General features: G+C 34.1%; 1 protein-coding gene across 1 annotated transcript in view; it reads left to right on the top strand.

Annotated features, from left to right (window-relative positions):
- The window catches only part of TES (testin LIM domain protein), a 40,435-nt gene extending 26,199 nt beyond the window's left edge, over positions 1–14,236 (top strand). Inside the window, exons 3-7 of the mRNA XM_081285684.1 lie at positions 5,046–5,298; positions 6,183–6,518; positions 7,373–7,588; positions 7,969–8,127; positions 12,014–14,236. Of these exons, the coding sequence (XP_081141810.1) occupies positions 5,046–5,298; positions 6,183–6,518; positions 7,373–7,588; positions 7,969–8,127; positions 12,014–12,202 (1,153 nt within the window). The 3' untranslated portion in view covers positions 12,203–14,236. The remainder of the gene's footprint in view (positions 1–5,045; positions 5,299–6,182; positions 6,519–7,372; positions 7,589–7,968; positions 8,128–12,013) is intronic.
- The last annotated feature ends 875 nt before the right edge of the window (positions 14,237–15,111 follow it).

The raw sequence follows: 15,111 nt of genomic DNA, 5'->3' as shown, positions 1-15,111 counted from the left end.
TTCAAGCTGTAAATCTCTATTTTTCTGGGGCAGTACTTTGGGTAGTTTGTTTGGTTCTCTCTCCCTCGGTTTTAACTCTGAGAACTCTCAAGTTGTTACAGAAAGTTTTGAATATAGAGTTTTGGCTTATTGAGCGTGTGTGCTTATTAGGCACTAAACATTTTCTACAAATAACTTGTAGTATAAAGAATCTCCTCCCCCACACCTTAAAGCTTCCCCGTCTATCTATACAGCTTTTTGAAAATTAAAAAAGGGCTGTTTTGAAATAACTTACTTCTGAATCCCCTGTTCTACCTTGCGTTTCCTCACATACAAGATACTGTAGACTAAAGCCACACAAGAAAAAAAAAATAGAAATTTTTTAAACTAAATAAATGATAATAACAGATTTCCACAGTAGATAGTGCCTGGTCCTGAGTTTATAAGTTTCTTTCCCACTTAGTGGTTTGTAGGTGGCTCTTTTCATTGTGGAACTGGAACTTCAGTGTAGGGCAATGGAAGGATGTGATCATTCCAGCTGCTGCAGTGGGGATGGCTAAAAGGACCCTTCTGACCCAAGTCAGATTCTTACCATCCCTGGTTCCATAGCTCACCAGGTAGGAGTTGAGGGTACAAAAGAGGCTACACTGTAGTCTAGATTTAAAATTGTTAATAAATTTATTACAGATTTTCCCTACTTAGAAAACTGATAATTGGGCCTAGTATGACTTTTTAGTGGTTTCTTTTGCTCCTTATCTCTGCTGCTGTTGGCTTGTTGTTTTAACCTGTTTTATTTGCTTAATAAAGATAGGTTGGGTTAATAAACGGGTGAGTAGGGAAACAGTCTTCTTCAGAATGTCCTTCTAAGAATGGCCAAAATAAATAAAACAGTTGAAGCAATGGATCTTGTATCATTGATTAATATATCCCTTTATATCTTGTACTTTCACAGTAAATACTATTTATTTAGCCATGCTATAGCTTTTCGTAGTTCATGTTTTAGCAACCAGCAGACTGTGTTTTTTACTGTTCGTTTTTAAAATTCTAAAACCTGACTCCCGCCTAAGTCTATTATTCATCACATAGCCTTGATGTGGCTATCACTTTGCTAATTATTAGCATGCATGCCATAGAAGGATCTATTGGGAACTAAGTTGCTACCCCTAGCTCTTTTCCAAAAGCTCATAATTTTAAATTGATCCAAAAGCAATGTGATAGTTTTGTAAGTAATTCCATAATTTTTGTAAACTGAAGAACAAAAATAAAGACCATACTGTAGTAGGATAATATGCTCTTTTCCACTAGATGGGAGTATGTGATAACCAAATATAAGACTGTTTTATAGCTATACTAAGTATGATAATTCTTCAACAAATTATTACCAAGTAAAGATTCCTGGCTATTATTGTGTGCACAGGGACAATAGTTTGGCTCTCCATGCTCCCACATCTGTTCATATCTACCCATCAACCTCACCATCTCTCCTTCTCCTTCTGTTTCTCCCCTTCTTTCCCCCTTCTCCTCTGTTTGCAAGTCATATCTAATATTTTCAGTTTTTGTACTGAAAAGAGTTCTAAGAAACTCCTTTTGTTCTAAGAAAACAAAAAATATCATTATTTGATAATTTCTTATTTGGCAAAAAGATTTATTTAAGTTTTTAGTTGTTCATTTTTCCTGTTTCTGATGTAGAGAAATCCCATGACTTATATGAATTTCAAATCCAGAAAACCTGTTAACCCATTATGTCCCAAATTTTTGGTTCTGTTAAGATTTTAACAAACTTGACACAGATGTATTAAAATAGATTCGAAACCATAATTTGAGGCTTATCTATTTTTTTATGATCATCAAGAATAATTAGGAAACTAGAACAATGTAGTTCTTTTACATACATTAGCCATCCTAGAATAGGACATCATGCAATATGATATCCTTTCACATATTGCACAGTATACAAAGAAGTGATTTTCTTGCCCTATTCAAGAATTATTTTTGATACAAACAAAACCCTTCAAACAGGGTTACATTACATTTTTGACAATACATTGTTGTTTTTGCACAACATTGCTTATTTTGACATTGTTGTTTTTAACATTTGAAAATAATATGGTTTCTCTTGTCTAATCTGATATCATCTTGGACAGCAGCAGATTCAGGAGTGTTACACTTTCTTCCTCCTGATGATTTCTTGAATTGCATTGTTTTAGGGATGCTAAGCAGATGTCTCTTTTGAAATCCAACAAATTCATGAGATCTTTCTTCTCTTTGTTCACAAATTTATAAATAATCTATGCATTTGCAATACACACATTAATTACTTGAGTAAACAGAGGCCAATACCATTTTTTACCTCTATTAGAAAATGTAAAATATTTGGAAACCAACCAGTCATTTTGATCCATACTACCATTAAAGTTGTTATACAGCTACCCACCACCTTTACTTGAGACACATTGACTCTACTGTGGGTGTGTTTTTTCCCATTGTTGAACTGTGCCAAGTGATTACAGGTAGTTCATCCCAACAATGACTATTATTTAACCATTTTACAATGAGAATTTAATTTGTATCTAAATCTGTAATCGTATGACCTTCTTACTTGTTTTTTCCATTAGAGGGTACTTGAATCTATTTTTAAACTTCATGATGCCTATAGTACGGAATCCAATATTTTGAATGTATACCAACAAGTCATAACCAGTAAATAGAGTGTTAGAAAAAACAGTGTGGTTAGGATTCTCAACCACTTCAAGTATATGTAGAACTTCACTTACTCCCAGGTGAAGGATCCTTGTTGGGCCTTTTTGAGCACTTTTTCCAAAATATAACATAAATCAGGCAACAGTGCAATGTATGCAAATTACTGTGAAGTATATATTGTCCCAGTGTCTTTATCTTGGAATAGTGATAATTTGAAATATAGTGCATTCCTGAAGATAAAATGAGAACCTTGTTCTTGAAAATGCTTTCATGAATTTATTTCTTATATTACATATCAGTTATGTATGTAATATTTGTTCAGTTGAACATTTAGTAAAAGTAACTTTTCCAATAAAGTTAATACCATTTTCACAGTGAATTTAAACATATTTTCAAGTGCTCTAATCATTCACCTATTACTTTCTCAAAAGATCTTTTTAAACATAGTATTTATTTTACTGCAAGTGGCATATTCACTCAATTTAAGATTTGTATAGGCATCTTGTCTGCAACACAGTGGGTTAAACACTTTTAGTGCTAATGCATTGCATTTGTTTATAGTCAGTCAATATACCTGTGAATAACTTTTCCTTCTGTACTTTCTCTATGGGATACAGGTGATCTGTTAAACTAAGATGCATATGTATTTTTCTTTGCTTCCCAAATTTTCATTTTCTACCAGGGTTTTTTTTTAGACACCTGGATTTACATTTTCTATTATCTACTTGATATCTTCACCATCTCATAGGCATTTCAGACTTATAAATAATTTAGTTTTGAAGACTTTCCCCTCAACCTTCCCCATCCCTTACCACAAATCTTTTCCTCTTTTTATTATGTTCATAAACTAAATATTCCTTCTACCAACTTATCTCAAAAATCTGTGCTTATTTTTTCAGAAACTATCACCACATCCAAATCAAGATGCAGAGTTTAAAGAGTTAAATACAAGAAGATCTAAAATATCTTTCTTTTCATTTCCGCTGTCAAATACCCTACTTCAAGTTATAACCCATCTTACTTCGACCAAAGCGTTAGCCCATCTGACTGTAAATTCCATTCGTAAAATAGTTGCAGTATCATTGTTACTAAGAACCATGCATTTCCAAACTGCATCCACAATTAACATGTTAACTGGTCTCCATTCTTCCAGATGTGTTCTAGCTCGACCATTTTCCATGCGCCAGGCTTTGCATTATTTAAAATTATAGATCTGGTGTTATTGTATCACCTAAAACCTTTCAGTGTCCCCTAATTGCTCTTATACTGAAGGGCAAATTCCTTGATATGTCCTACAAGTCCCTCCATGATCTCATGCCTGCCTACCTCTCTATAATCTTGTTACTAACCATTTTATTCATTGTAGTTGTACCAACCTTCTCTGGTTATGGGACCTAAGGGTTATTTTTTTGTTTGTTCATTGTTGTTGTTTTTGGTTTATTTTTTTTTTCTAATTCAGGACCACTGAAGATATTCCTCTTTTCTACCAGAATGTTGGGGGTGAGGGCTTTTCTTTCTCATTTTTCCCCTTCCCAAATAAACACAACATACATAGTTCACACCTATGTTTTTACACATCCTTGATACCTAAATGTCACTTTCTTAAGGAGGCCATTTCTAACCAACTTCAAATCAAAATTACTCTCTCAAGATAACATTTATTTATCTTTCCTGTCACAAATAGGAAAGATATCACTTATAGAAGTGTGCGTATGTGTATAAGAGATTTTTATTTTCTGTCTCCCCACCAGTAAGTTCTAGAGGGCAAAAACTGGACCCATTTTTTTCACTGTGTACTAGTATCCCTTATGGAATTTAAAGGAAAAAGAAAAAAGAAATATGGAAGGAAAAAGGACAGGAAAGGAATGGAAAGGAAAAGAAATTGGAAATTGTACAGGAAAAGAAATGAGAAAGCCTATAAACCTGAATGTAGGATTATAGTCTTTGCTAAACAAAGTTATCAATCTCCCTTCCTCTCACTTAAAAACAACACAACAACTTTGAAATATTAACATACAATATTATATGAAATATTTTGTTGGGTAGTTTTGGTTTGGTTTATTTATTTATTTATTTTGGTAAGGGTACACTGATGGGTTTACCCTCAGACCTGCCTCCTTGAGCATGCACTTTTTAGCCATAATCTCACTTATTGAAGTTTATAAAGCTATCATAGGTTTTTCATGTTTCCTTCTTGCTTAAATTTATGGATACACATCTCTCCCCTGCAAAAAAGGGACTTGCCTTTACATTCCATTATATTGCATGTATTTAAAAATATTTTGTGAACTATAAATGTATGTGGATACTTGATTATTATTGACTTGTTGTAGTTAAACACTTCCTACTTGTTTCTTAAATTATAGAAAAATATGCCGTAATTGCAAGTGTGGCCAAGAAGAGCATGATGTCCTCTTGAGCAATGAAGAGGACCGAAAAGTGGGAAAACTTTTTGAAGACACCAAGTACACCACCCTGATTGCAAAGCTAAAATCAGATGGAATTCCCATGTATAAACGCAATGTTATGATATTGACCAATCCAGTTGCTGCCAAGAAGAATGTCTCCATCAATACTGTTACCTATGAGTGGGCTCCTCCTGTCCAGAATCAAGCGTTGGTAAATAATAGGGGCATGAGGAGTCCCTTTATCCAAGTTCTTGGGCTTTTTATTTAGAATAATTTCTTTACTGACCTAATTCACCTCACCTACCCCCATATCTATTAATTCTCTGTAGCTTCTATTACTTTCACTTCTGGCCCCCATTAGAATCTTTTTGAAAGTAAGACTAAATCCCTTGTGCAATTTCTTTGACTACCTAAATATATTTACCACTTTAAAGAGTGGTCTAACAATCCTAATAATTAATGAAATCACATGTTTTGTTATCTAGTAACTTCTTTACTCAAGTAACTTAAGAGGATTTCTCGTAAGATGATAAAGGATATCTAAAGAATGGAATTACTTACATCATTAGAACTGAACAAAAAATGTTCAACATTTTATTTCTTTTACTATGTAAGGCCAAAAATTGTGAATTTGTGTCAGGCTCCTTCCACAATTATGACAACTAAGTGAAGCATTTGGAAGTCTTTTAGAAAGGTTACTTATATCATTAAAGTAGATATCATGATAAGATCACATTTTATATGATAAAAATGTTGCTGACCATTAAACCATTCTGATCAAGTTTTTCTAAAGTTTGTGGTTTTTTCCCAATTATATTTAGCACAAGTAAACAATAGTAATCCAAATCTTTTTTACAAACTGAAAAAAATTAATTTCATGAAGAAAAATATATTTATTACACAACTAAATCATTTATTTACCATACCATTTTTAATGTGTTAGTATCTCAAGATACTTGTAGTATAAGGATGAACTGCTACCCATATATAAAACCCACTGTTTCTTAATTAACTTGTTTCTGATATGTATTATAGAAGATTATACTGCCTAGTCACCAGGACTTATCCCTGTTAACATTGGTCCCTGTCATTCAGGCCAGACAGTACATGCAGATGCTGCCTAAGGATAAGCAGCCAGTGGCAGGCTCAGAGGGGGCACAGTACCGGAAAAAGCAGCTGGCAAAGCAGCTCCCTGCACATGACCAGGACCCTTCCAAGTGCCATGAGTTATCTCCCAAAGAGGTGAAGGAGATGGAACAGTTTGTGAAGAAATACAAGAACGAGGCTCTGGGAGTAGGAGATGTCAAACTTCCCTATGAGATGGACACTCAAGGACCTGACAAAATGTACATTCCTGGTGGGGACAGAAATACCCCAATAACAGTGGGCACCATGGAGAATGAATCTGCAGAGCACAAAAAAAACCAATATGTAAGTAGAATGGTCACATTGATGGTCTGATTAGTATATTTTATAGGTCTTTTCCCTTTCTTAGAACTTTTTTTGGTGGGCCTTTCCTCTTTTTCCAAAAAGAAGAGGTAAATGATAAATGAAAATCTGAGTTAGACTTATTTTAAAGAGTCATTCTGTTTATGTCTAAAGCCAAGTTTTCTGACTATCTGTTGCTAAGGATATCGTGAATATTATGTACCCACAGTAGTTGGCATTAGCATCCTGCTTGAAAACAACATGCTAAAACAGAACTGTGAAATTGTTATTTGCTTATCTCTTCTCATAAGTAAGAATAATACATGCTTAGATTAATTCAGTTTTGCTGTGAAAACATGACTAAAACTTGTTATTAAATTTATGTGGCAATGTCAGCCAGTATTTTTATTTTAAGTTGCTTCCAGAGAGGAAGTCTTTGTCTAATGACTCAAAAGTAGAAGACAATTGTGACATAAATGAGTAAAGCTTTAGAACTAAACTTAATGGAACATCTTTTTCATAGATCCAGTTAACACACCAACTAATAAGCTTCAGTTCTGAAAAAAAAATACTAATAAGCTCTTAATGTAGAGAGAATTCATGTAAAATTGAGGTGGAAATTACTATTAGATTTTTGCCATAAGTGACTTCAATTCAGGAAACAAAAGACAGAGCTTTGAATAGCCTAAATTAAGAGATTCCATTTTACAGAAATATTAATACCTTATCTGAAGGGACAAATTAATAATTTCAGTAGAAATTATTTCTCTTGAAATTATTGTTCTGTTTTCTTGCTGGCACTGATGAGGAAACTGTGTCTATTGATGACCAGATTGTTTTTGATGCTTTCCTTTTAGTCCTGCTTTTGCTGCAAACTGAGTATGAAGGAAGGTGACCCAGCCATCTATGCTGAAAGGGCTGGCTATGATAAACTATGGCACCCAGCTTGTTTTGTCTGCAGTACCTGCTCTGAACTCCTGGTTGACATGATTTATTTCTGGAAAAATGGGAAGCTGTACTGTGGCAGACATTACTGTGACAGCGAGAAACCACGATGTGCTGGCTGTGATGAGGTTTGTTTCATGAGGCAGCCTGCATGCAGGCTCCTTCCTTTCCCCTATATGGCTGTTTTACTAGAAGACAGCAGAAATTAACCAAATATTGATTGCTTCATACCTTCAAAGAAGTTTAATGAAAGAAACTTTTGACTTTATGCATTCTAGGTGTCTGTCTTAATTGTGTTTACTGATGAAAGACTGTTCAGAAACAAAATATTGATTTGAACTATGTAAACACAAATTGAAGTTATCATTTTCAAACTTTAAGCCCCAAGAAAATATTTGATCTGCTTGTAAATCTAAATGCCTTATTGTTTAAAGAACCTAGCTTTGTTTGTTATCTGTAGCACAAAGAAAAATGCTTGATTTATCTTATTTTTTAATCTTCTTCCCAGCTTATATTCAGCAATGAGTACACCCAGGCCGAAAACCAAAACTGGCATCTGAAACACTTCTGCTGCTTTGACTGTGACAACATCCTAGCGGGGGAAATATATGTAATGGTCAATGACAAGCCTGTATGCAAGCCCTGCTATGTGAAGAATCATGCTGTGGTGAGAAGCCTTTTAGGGATATGGTTGCCTCAGCCTGCTTTAGAACCTGAGTGATGCCTCTTTTGAAACTTTTCACAAATGTCAGGCAGATAGCACTTCTCTTACATAGAAACCATGTGGTTCCCATTACAGGGTGTTAACATCCAAGCAGTTCAAAAACAGTACATGCACTGACTACAGACCATCTCAAAATAGTTCGTTCTACCTGTGTGTTTACAGTGTAGATTATAAGTGCTGCTTGATAATAAAACCATCATGGAAAAAATAAAATCCTTAATGGAATAAGATTGATTTATTCTCATAGGTTCAGGTTAGATTACATTTAAATAATGTTTCTGGCAACTGTTCATAACTTTAGCCTCCAAACTTGTGTGATTTCTAGTGTGTTATTGGGCCACCCACTAGGACTTTTGTTTTTGCTACCTGGAAGTTGTACAGTACCTGTTTTGTTTTCTTTTTGTTTTTAACCCTCATTGAATTGATTCAGTATAGCAAAATTTGACCTGCATATTTAGATTTCTGTGGGCCAAACATTCAGTTAGTGTGGGAGTATAATTTTTCTTGCATATACTCTGCTTCCACAGAACTGCTATTGTGTAATGGCCAAGAGATTGGTAACATAGATAATGGGTAAAAATTTGACCATATATGGTAGGGCATTTAGGCCAGGAGTATCAGAAGGATAGACTTGTATTTGTTTATATGTAGGAGAATGTAATAGTTAAATATTCCTGTAAGCCATCAAGCATGGGAGACTCCTGGCTAAGGAATAAAATTACATCTTTATATAGTTCTTAAGAGTATGGTGCTATTTTTTTTTTCAAAAAAAGAAAGCAGTTTTGATGTCACTGCCAATTTTCAGCCAATTTTAACCCACTGCCCCAGATAGTCATTCATTTTCTCTGGACTCTGCCTCAGCAGTGTGTATCTTAGCTCATTGCAGGTACAGCTATTCCATTTTAGATGTTAGTTTTTTGTCACTTTGATTATCATAGTGTTTTCAAATATGCCCCCCACTTCTGTTATTCATCTTGCTCCAAAGCCATCTTCCATAATTATGGGAAACAATCTTCCTAAAATGCAAATGTGATCACTAAGATTTTGTATAATAGATCTGGCGTTTTCCTGACTATCCTGTCACTTTTTATTAGCAATAACAACCTAGATGTATCTTTCCACATTATTATTTGCTTTCTTTAGTTTATACATTGTTCTTTGTCTTTTGCTCACTCTTACTAGTTTGTCTGGTACATCCTCCTGCTCCTTGTTTTACCTGACTGTGCCTACACATTTTTCCAGAATCAGTTGAGGATTTACTTTTTTTCAGAAGTAAAAACTTCTGAAAAGTTTCTGACTGCCTGCTCCCAGCAACCACCCCTTTCTCTCTAGCAAGATTCCATGTTCCTCTAGAGGGGAGGGTATATGTAGTTGTTAATATTGCTCCCCTGTCTCTTCTACTAGACTGTAAGTAGCTCAAGAATTTGCTCTTTTATTTACACATTATCAGTGTCTACACTTGGGAACTGTTTGAGTAACTGACTTATTTTCTTGTTTCTCATTTACTTTGGGATCACCATGGACCTTCCTTTTACCTGGCAACAAGAGGTTAAATCACTATGGAGCTTAATATATTACTTAGCTAAAACATCTACAAATGTCTTGCAACTGTTTCTCTGTGGGAGAGATCATAATATGTTTTTTTTTTTTTTTTTTTTTGGTAGGATGTGTAACATTGTTCTCAAGACTAGAACATAAACTCTCTGAGAGCTTCTTCTGTTCTGTTCCAAATACTAGAACAATATAGTGGGTGCTCAATAAATAAGAGCTGAATAAATGTTTCAACAGAGCAAAGTTCTTTAGGCAGCTGTTTCAAGCTCCTGTCCATTACATTGTGTCTAACCAATGGAAGGAAAACACTACAGATATAATTTTTTATAAACAAAAGTACTTTCAAATTATTTAATTTTATAACAGGCATCATTTCTTTTAAAAGGTTTACTTTCTCAATTTTCCTGATATTTGCACTGCAAATACAGACATAAAACCAGAGAAGGGGGATTGAAGGAAATAAAAACCCTACAATATGAGAGGGTTAAAAATACAGCCAATTCAATTCCAGAAGGAAAGTGGTGGGGTGCATCATTTCTCTGAAAGCTTATACAGCACCCAGGCCCTTGGTGTCTAGTGAATTTGAGTGTTTTGAAGAAGTAGGGTTCTACAAATTTTCTCTGGAATTATACTTAAGACTTTGGTGTGAATGGTGATCAAATAAAATTAGTAAAACTAAATTTATAAAATCACAAACCCTAAATTCTTTACACCATTTCTGTATTTATTTGTTTTTTAACCTAAATAATTTCCTTGATTCCATATGCAATTAAATAGTGATTATATCTTTTTTCTGCAAAATGAAAATGTGTGTTTTACTTCATCATAAATAGGTCCACAAATAGTACTACTCAACTGAGGAAAAAGTAGCAAGCAATTAAAACATTGTATGAAATAAACTTGTATGAACAAGTTTAAAAATATTGAATTATTAATATGAAATAAAGAAACTGTAAGACCACATTCTGAATGAATTATAAGCCTATAAAATTAAATATACACAAAAGCACTTATTCACATGGTACAGCTACAAATTAGGAGTGTGCTTGTAATTATAGTGTTGATCTGTAGTATTCAGGAATAGTGTATCCATCATCCAAAGAAAGGATCTCCCTTGTTTTCCAGGGAAGACTGAGTTGATATAATTTGTAGATTACAGAACTCTAATCTCTGGAATTAGAAGCAATGTAAACCTGAAAAATCTGGAAAATATATTGCACGTCTTCAATGAATGTGTAATAGGCCTCCTTTCCCTGCCTAAACCAGTGTATCCATTAAGCAGCAGCCACATTTTAAAGTCTTTTCAACTAAGGAGGTTCACACTAAATGACCCTCCTCAATTCGCTCATTCCTACCCCTCATCACTCAGTAATTCCTTAAGAGACCAGGATTAGTCACTGTCATACTGGAAAATCTTATTGGCTTCTTGTAAAATATTTGAAACAAAGATTTTGTATTTCCACATTCATTGAAAAGAGTTAAACAAACCACATGGACTGTCTAGTGCTTTAAAGATGTCAGAGGATTAGTTTTTATTTTTTTACATACATGTTCAATTAAGAAAATAATGTGTTTGATGCATGTATGTGTATGTGTACATCTTATATATTTGAGTATAACATAATATTGAATAATATAGGGGATATAAGTATTAATACAATATAGTTACTCTAATATAGTATTAGATTTGCACATATTATGACTGATCTTATGACAGAATAGAAGCCAGTTAACTACAAGTTATATTTTTAGTGCAAACTCATTATTCTCAAACACTGCCAGTATTTTTAATTGAGTCCTTAATTACTTTGAACATGATTTTAATTTACTGTTATCTAGAAATTAGTGGTGTTAATAATCCTCTGTGTGATCAGTAAGATTGGTAAAATTACCACCTCAAAGCTTTAATGCACAAGGAAAAATCATAAACTTCTTTATAATTACTAATGTGCAGTCTAATAGAATATGCCAAAATGTACTGTTTTAGAACTTGTCAAGACTTTCTACCTTCAACAACATAGGGACATCTTTGAAGCATCAATCATGCGTTTGGCCTTCATCTTATCTCTCTCACAGTGCTCACCATTTAGATCCCCATTAAGGGTTATTGTTTTAAAAGGCTAGAAGGTCACTCAATCTGAGTTGTATATTTCTGAAGTAGTCATTCTCAGTTTTAATTTACCATCTGAAGAAACGTGTTAGTGTGTCCTAATATGAAAATGTTACTGTCAGTTTGATCTCTCACTTTCCTCTCTTCTCTTGTATTATTCCTGAGCAGGTGTGTCAAGGATGCCACAATGCCATCGATCCAGAAGTGCAACGCGTGACCTACAACAACTTCAGCTGGCATGCAACCACAGAGTGCTTTCTGTGCTCCTGCTGCAGCAAGAGCCTCATTGGGCAGAAGTTCATGCCCGTAGAAGGGATGGTTTTCTGTTCGATAGAGTGCAAGAAATTAATGTCTTAGGAGGAGAGAACCAAGCAATATTGAGCCATATCTATCCAAAGTGGTCTGCATTTCTACTGTAAAATGCAATTTGGAAAAAAAATAATAATAAAAGGGGAAACAAAACTATAAAGAGAACCAGAAGATTTTGTTCAGCATCTTTCTGCATTTTTCCTTATCAACTTTTTTTTTCCCTCAATTTTAAAAGCCTGCTTTAAGCATTTGATTTTTAAAATGGTAAATAACTTCAGCTTTCTAACGCTTGGGTATAATTAACCTTCAAATCCCTATACCCTTGGTGCCAAATGCAGTATATTAAAAACCCTTAAAAGTTAGTGTCTTGAATGGAAAGATGAGCATTCATAGTTCTCTATTCCTTCTTTCCTTCATCTGTGAAATAAAAAGGAAATTAAATTTGCCCTAATGTCAAGGCTCTGTATTTGATGCACAGTTAATTCCTTTTAACAGAGAAAATAGAATGCAGTGCAATACGTGGAGCTGATATTTGAATACCTGTGCATTTGCTCTTTCCTTGTTCAGGCAGGGATAGCATTTTCTTTATTGCATTTCCCTGTATTTTATTTACCCTACCTCTCAATATTTTCTTTGTAAACTGAACTGAAGATCTCCATCTGTGGCCTTTTTATTATCACATGTGGTACAACAATATCCACACTTTTTAACTTTTATAGATTTTTGTCTTGGGCATAAAAGCCACACCACTCATTTATGTTGTCTTCAATCCAAAGAACATGTCGTTTTTGTACACAGAAAACTATATCTTGTAATGATTGCACTTGCCTGTCATGGTTTGAATAAATGTTTTGCATGGCTTTCAGTCTTATCCAATGGATACTGTCTTATGATACTTCTAAACCTATTCATAGATATAATGTCTTTGCCTGTATACTTTCATCCTTAGGTATGTCTAATGTTTATTTTTCCTTGTATACTTCCATACATAGTTTATTCACCATGAAAATTAAATGTAATGAATTATATGTATATTCAAAATAAAGTCTTGCACTTGAGTAATTGCCCCCACCCCCATCCTTTTGAGTAAAAATCCTTCTGCAGTTAAGTGCCTGATACAGCAGAGGGCAGTGTCTCCAAGTAGAAAAACTATTCAGATAAAAAGGTTCTGACAGAAGAGAAACTAAACTACATTATAGAGAAGGGTTAAATTTTATGAAACTTTAAATCAGAACATTTCAGTTATTTTCAGGTCATGCAAGAGTTTATTTTTTCTTTTAGAAAAAAATATTTTAACTGAATTTGAGGAAACTTTTCCGTGAAATTTGGACAATATTACTCTGATGCTCGAGTTGCAACTTCTCAGTTTCTTAAGAAATCCTTTTATGGCAACCTATTGTGAGAAATGAAGTAAATGGGAAATAATATTCTCTTCCTAATCATGTAAGATTGTGAGAGCTTGCTTTCTTTTCTTCAGTCTGAAGTATTTCTCTTAGTGGGAGAGGTACTTTTCTCTGGCATATACCCAGAATAATTTGCTTTCATATTTTGCTGCTCATGTTTGTTAGTGCTTCTCTTTATATCTTGTGCACACATATACACCTGTGTACATACAAATAGACAAGCATTCTGTCTGCACTATACTATCCCCAACCATGGAAAAGGTATCTTGCAACTTGAATATGTGTTACCCTACAAAAAGAAGTAATCTAATTCTGCATGCAGTTTTAAAAGCTAATATTACAAATACCATAATTGTGTATAAATATCACTTGATGTTTACCTTTTGCCTTTATCTTAAATAGTATTATATATATATACATATATTTTTTCCAGAACATTTCATGCACGAAGTTCAACAGCTTACCTTTCCCAAAAGTGGCTAAGTGAGAATAAACTGAAGGAGAAATCCTTCATATTAATGGCATGACTCTTGGCCAGCCTGGCCCCATGCCTGAGACTGAGACAGAATCAGGCTGCATTAGGGATATAGAAGCCCAAGGAATTTGACCAAATCCATCGTTCACTACCCAAAAGAATGATTGCATGTGTATTAGGCTATTTCTGGAACCAATAAACTGATCATCATGGAAGATTATCTGGATTTGTGCATTTTATTTCTCTAAAAGTAGATAATGTAAGATTTTATTCTAATCATTCCCCATGGATCAAATGATAGAAGTTTCATCATAACCCCATGTAAATTCTATTTTCAATTTTTATGCTTAATAAGCATTTAACAACATCTGTGCAGTTAGCAATAGAGATCCTCACATTGGGAGGGAGAAAATGCCAGAGTGCAGAACCATTGCTGCCACCACAGAGAAGAGATGTCCTTTTCCTTCTGTGGAGTACCCATCTTGAATATTACAAGATACAAGATGACTTCTGTTTTCTGTCCCCTGAACATCAGTGAGAAAAGGGTTGGATGGGGAAAGAGAAAGGAAATAATTCTCTCCTGAGATCCATTAAGTTCAAAGCAAGATTTTGATGCATCATCAGTTGCTGAAGTATATTGAGGTAATACGTTTATTATCCTTAGTAGAATCAGCTCACATTAAACAATCAGGAACTCCTTCATGAAATCTACACCTATTAATCTTCAAGCAGAAATATTTTTTTGGATATAAACTTATGAGAAATCAATGTATTTTGTTACTCAATGCTATTATGAAATCCGGGTTGCTCTTGAGACTTATTGGATTTATTGGCTTTTATATGTTTTATGTTACCTTTGTCTTTTTTCCTCTAGAAATAAGGGACTGAGGATTGTTTTTTCTTTAATCAACTCTAGCTGAAACTTACGTGACTGAAGTTTTCAAGCATATATTTCCAAGTCTGACTTTGAAGGATTTCAGCCCAGTTTTACCAAAGAGGGGAGGAGATTCATTATTGACTCATTCTTAAGCAATTCCCTACACTTAGTGTTTAAACTCATCTGACTTCACCATGGTTAC

This window comes from Spermophilus citellus (assembly GCF_964194105.1).
Source record: "Spermophilus citellus genome assembly, chromosome: 3".
NCBI lineage: Eukaryota > Metazoa > Chordata > Mammalia > Rodentia > Sciuridae > Spermophilus > Spermophilus citellus.
This window is presented reverse-complemented; position numbering and strand designations above follow the sequence as displayed.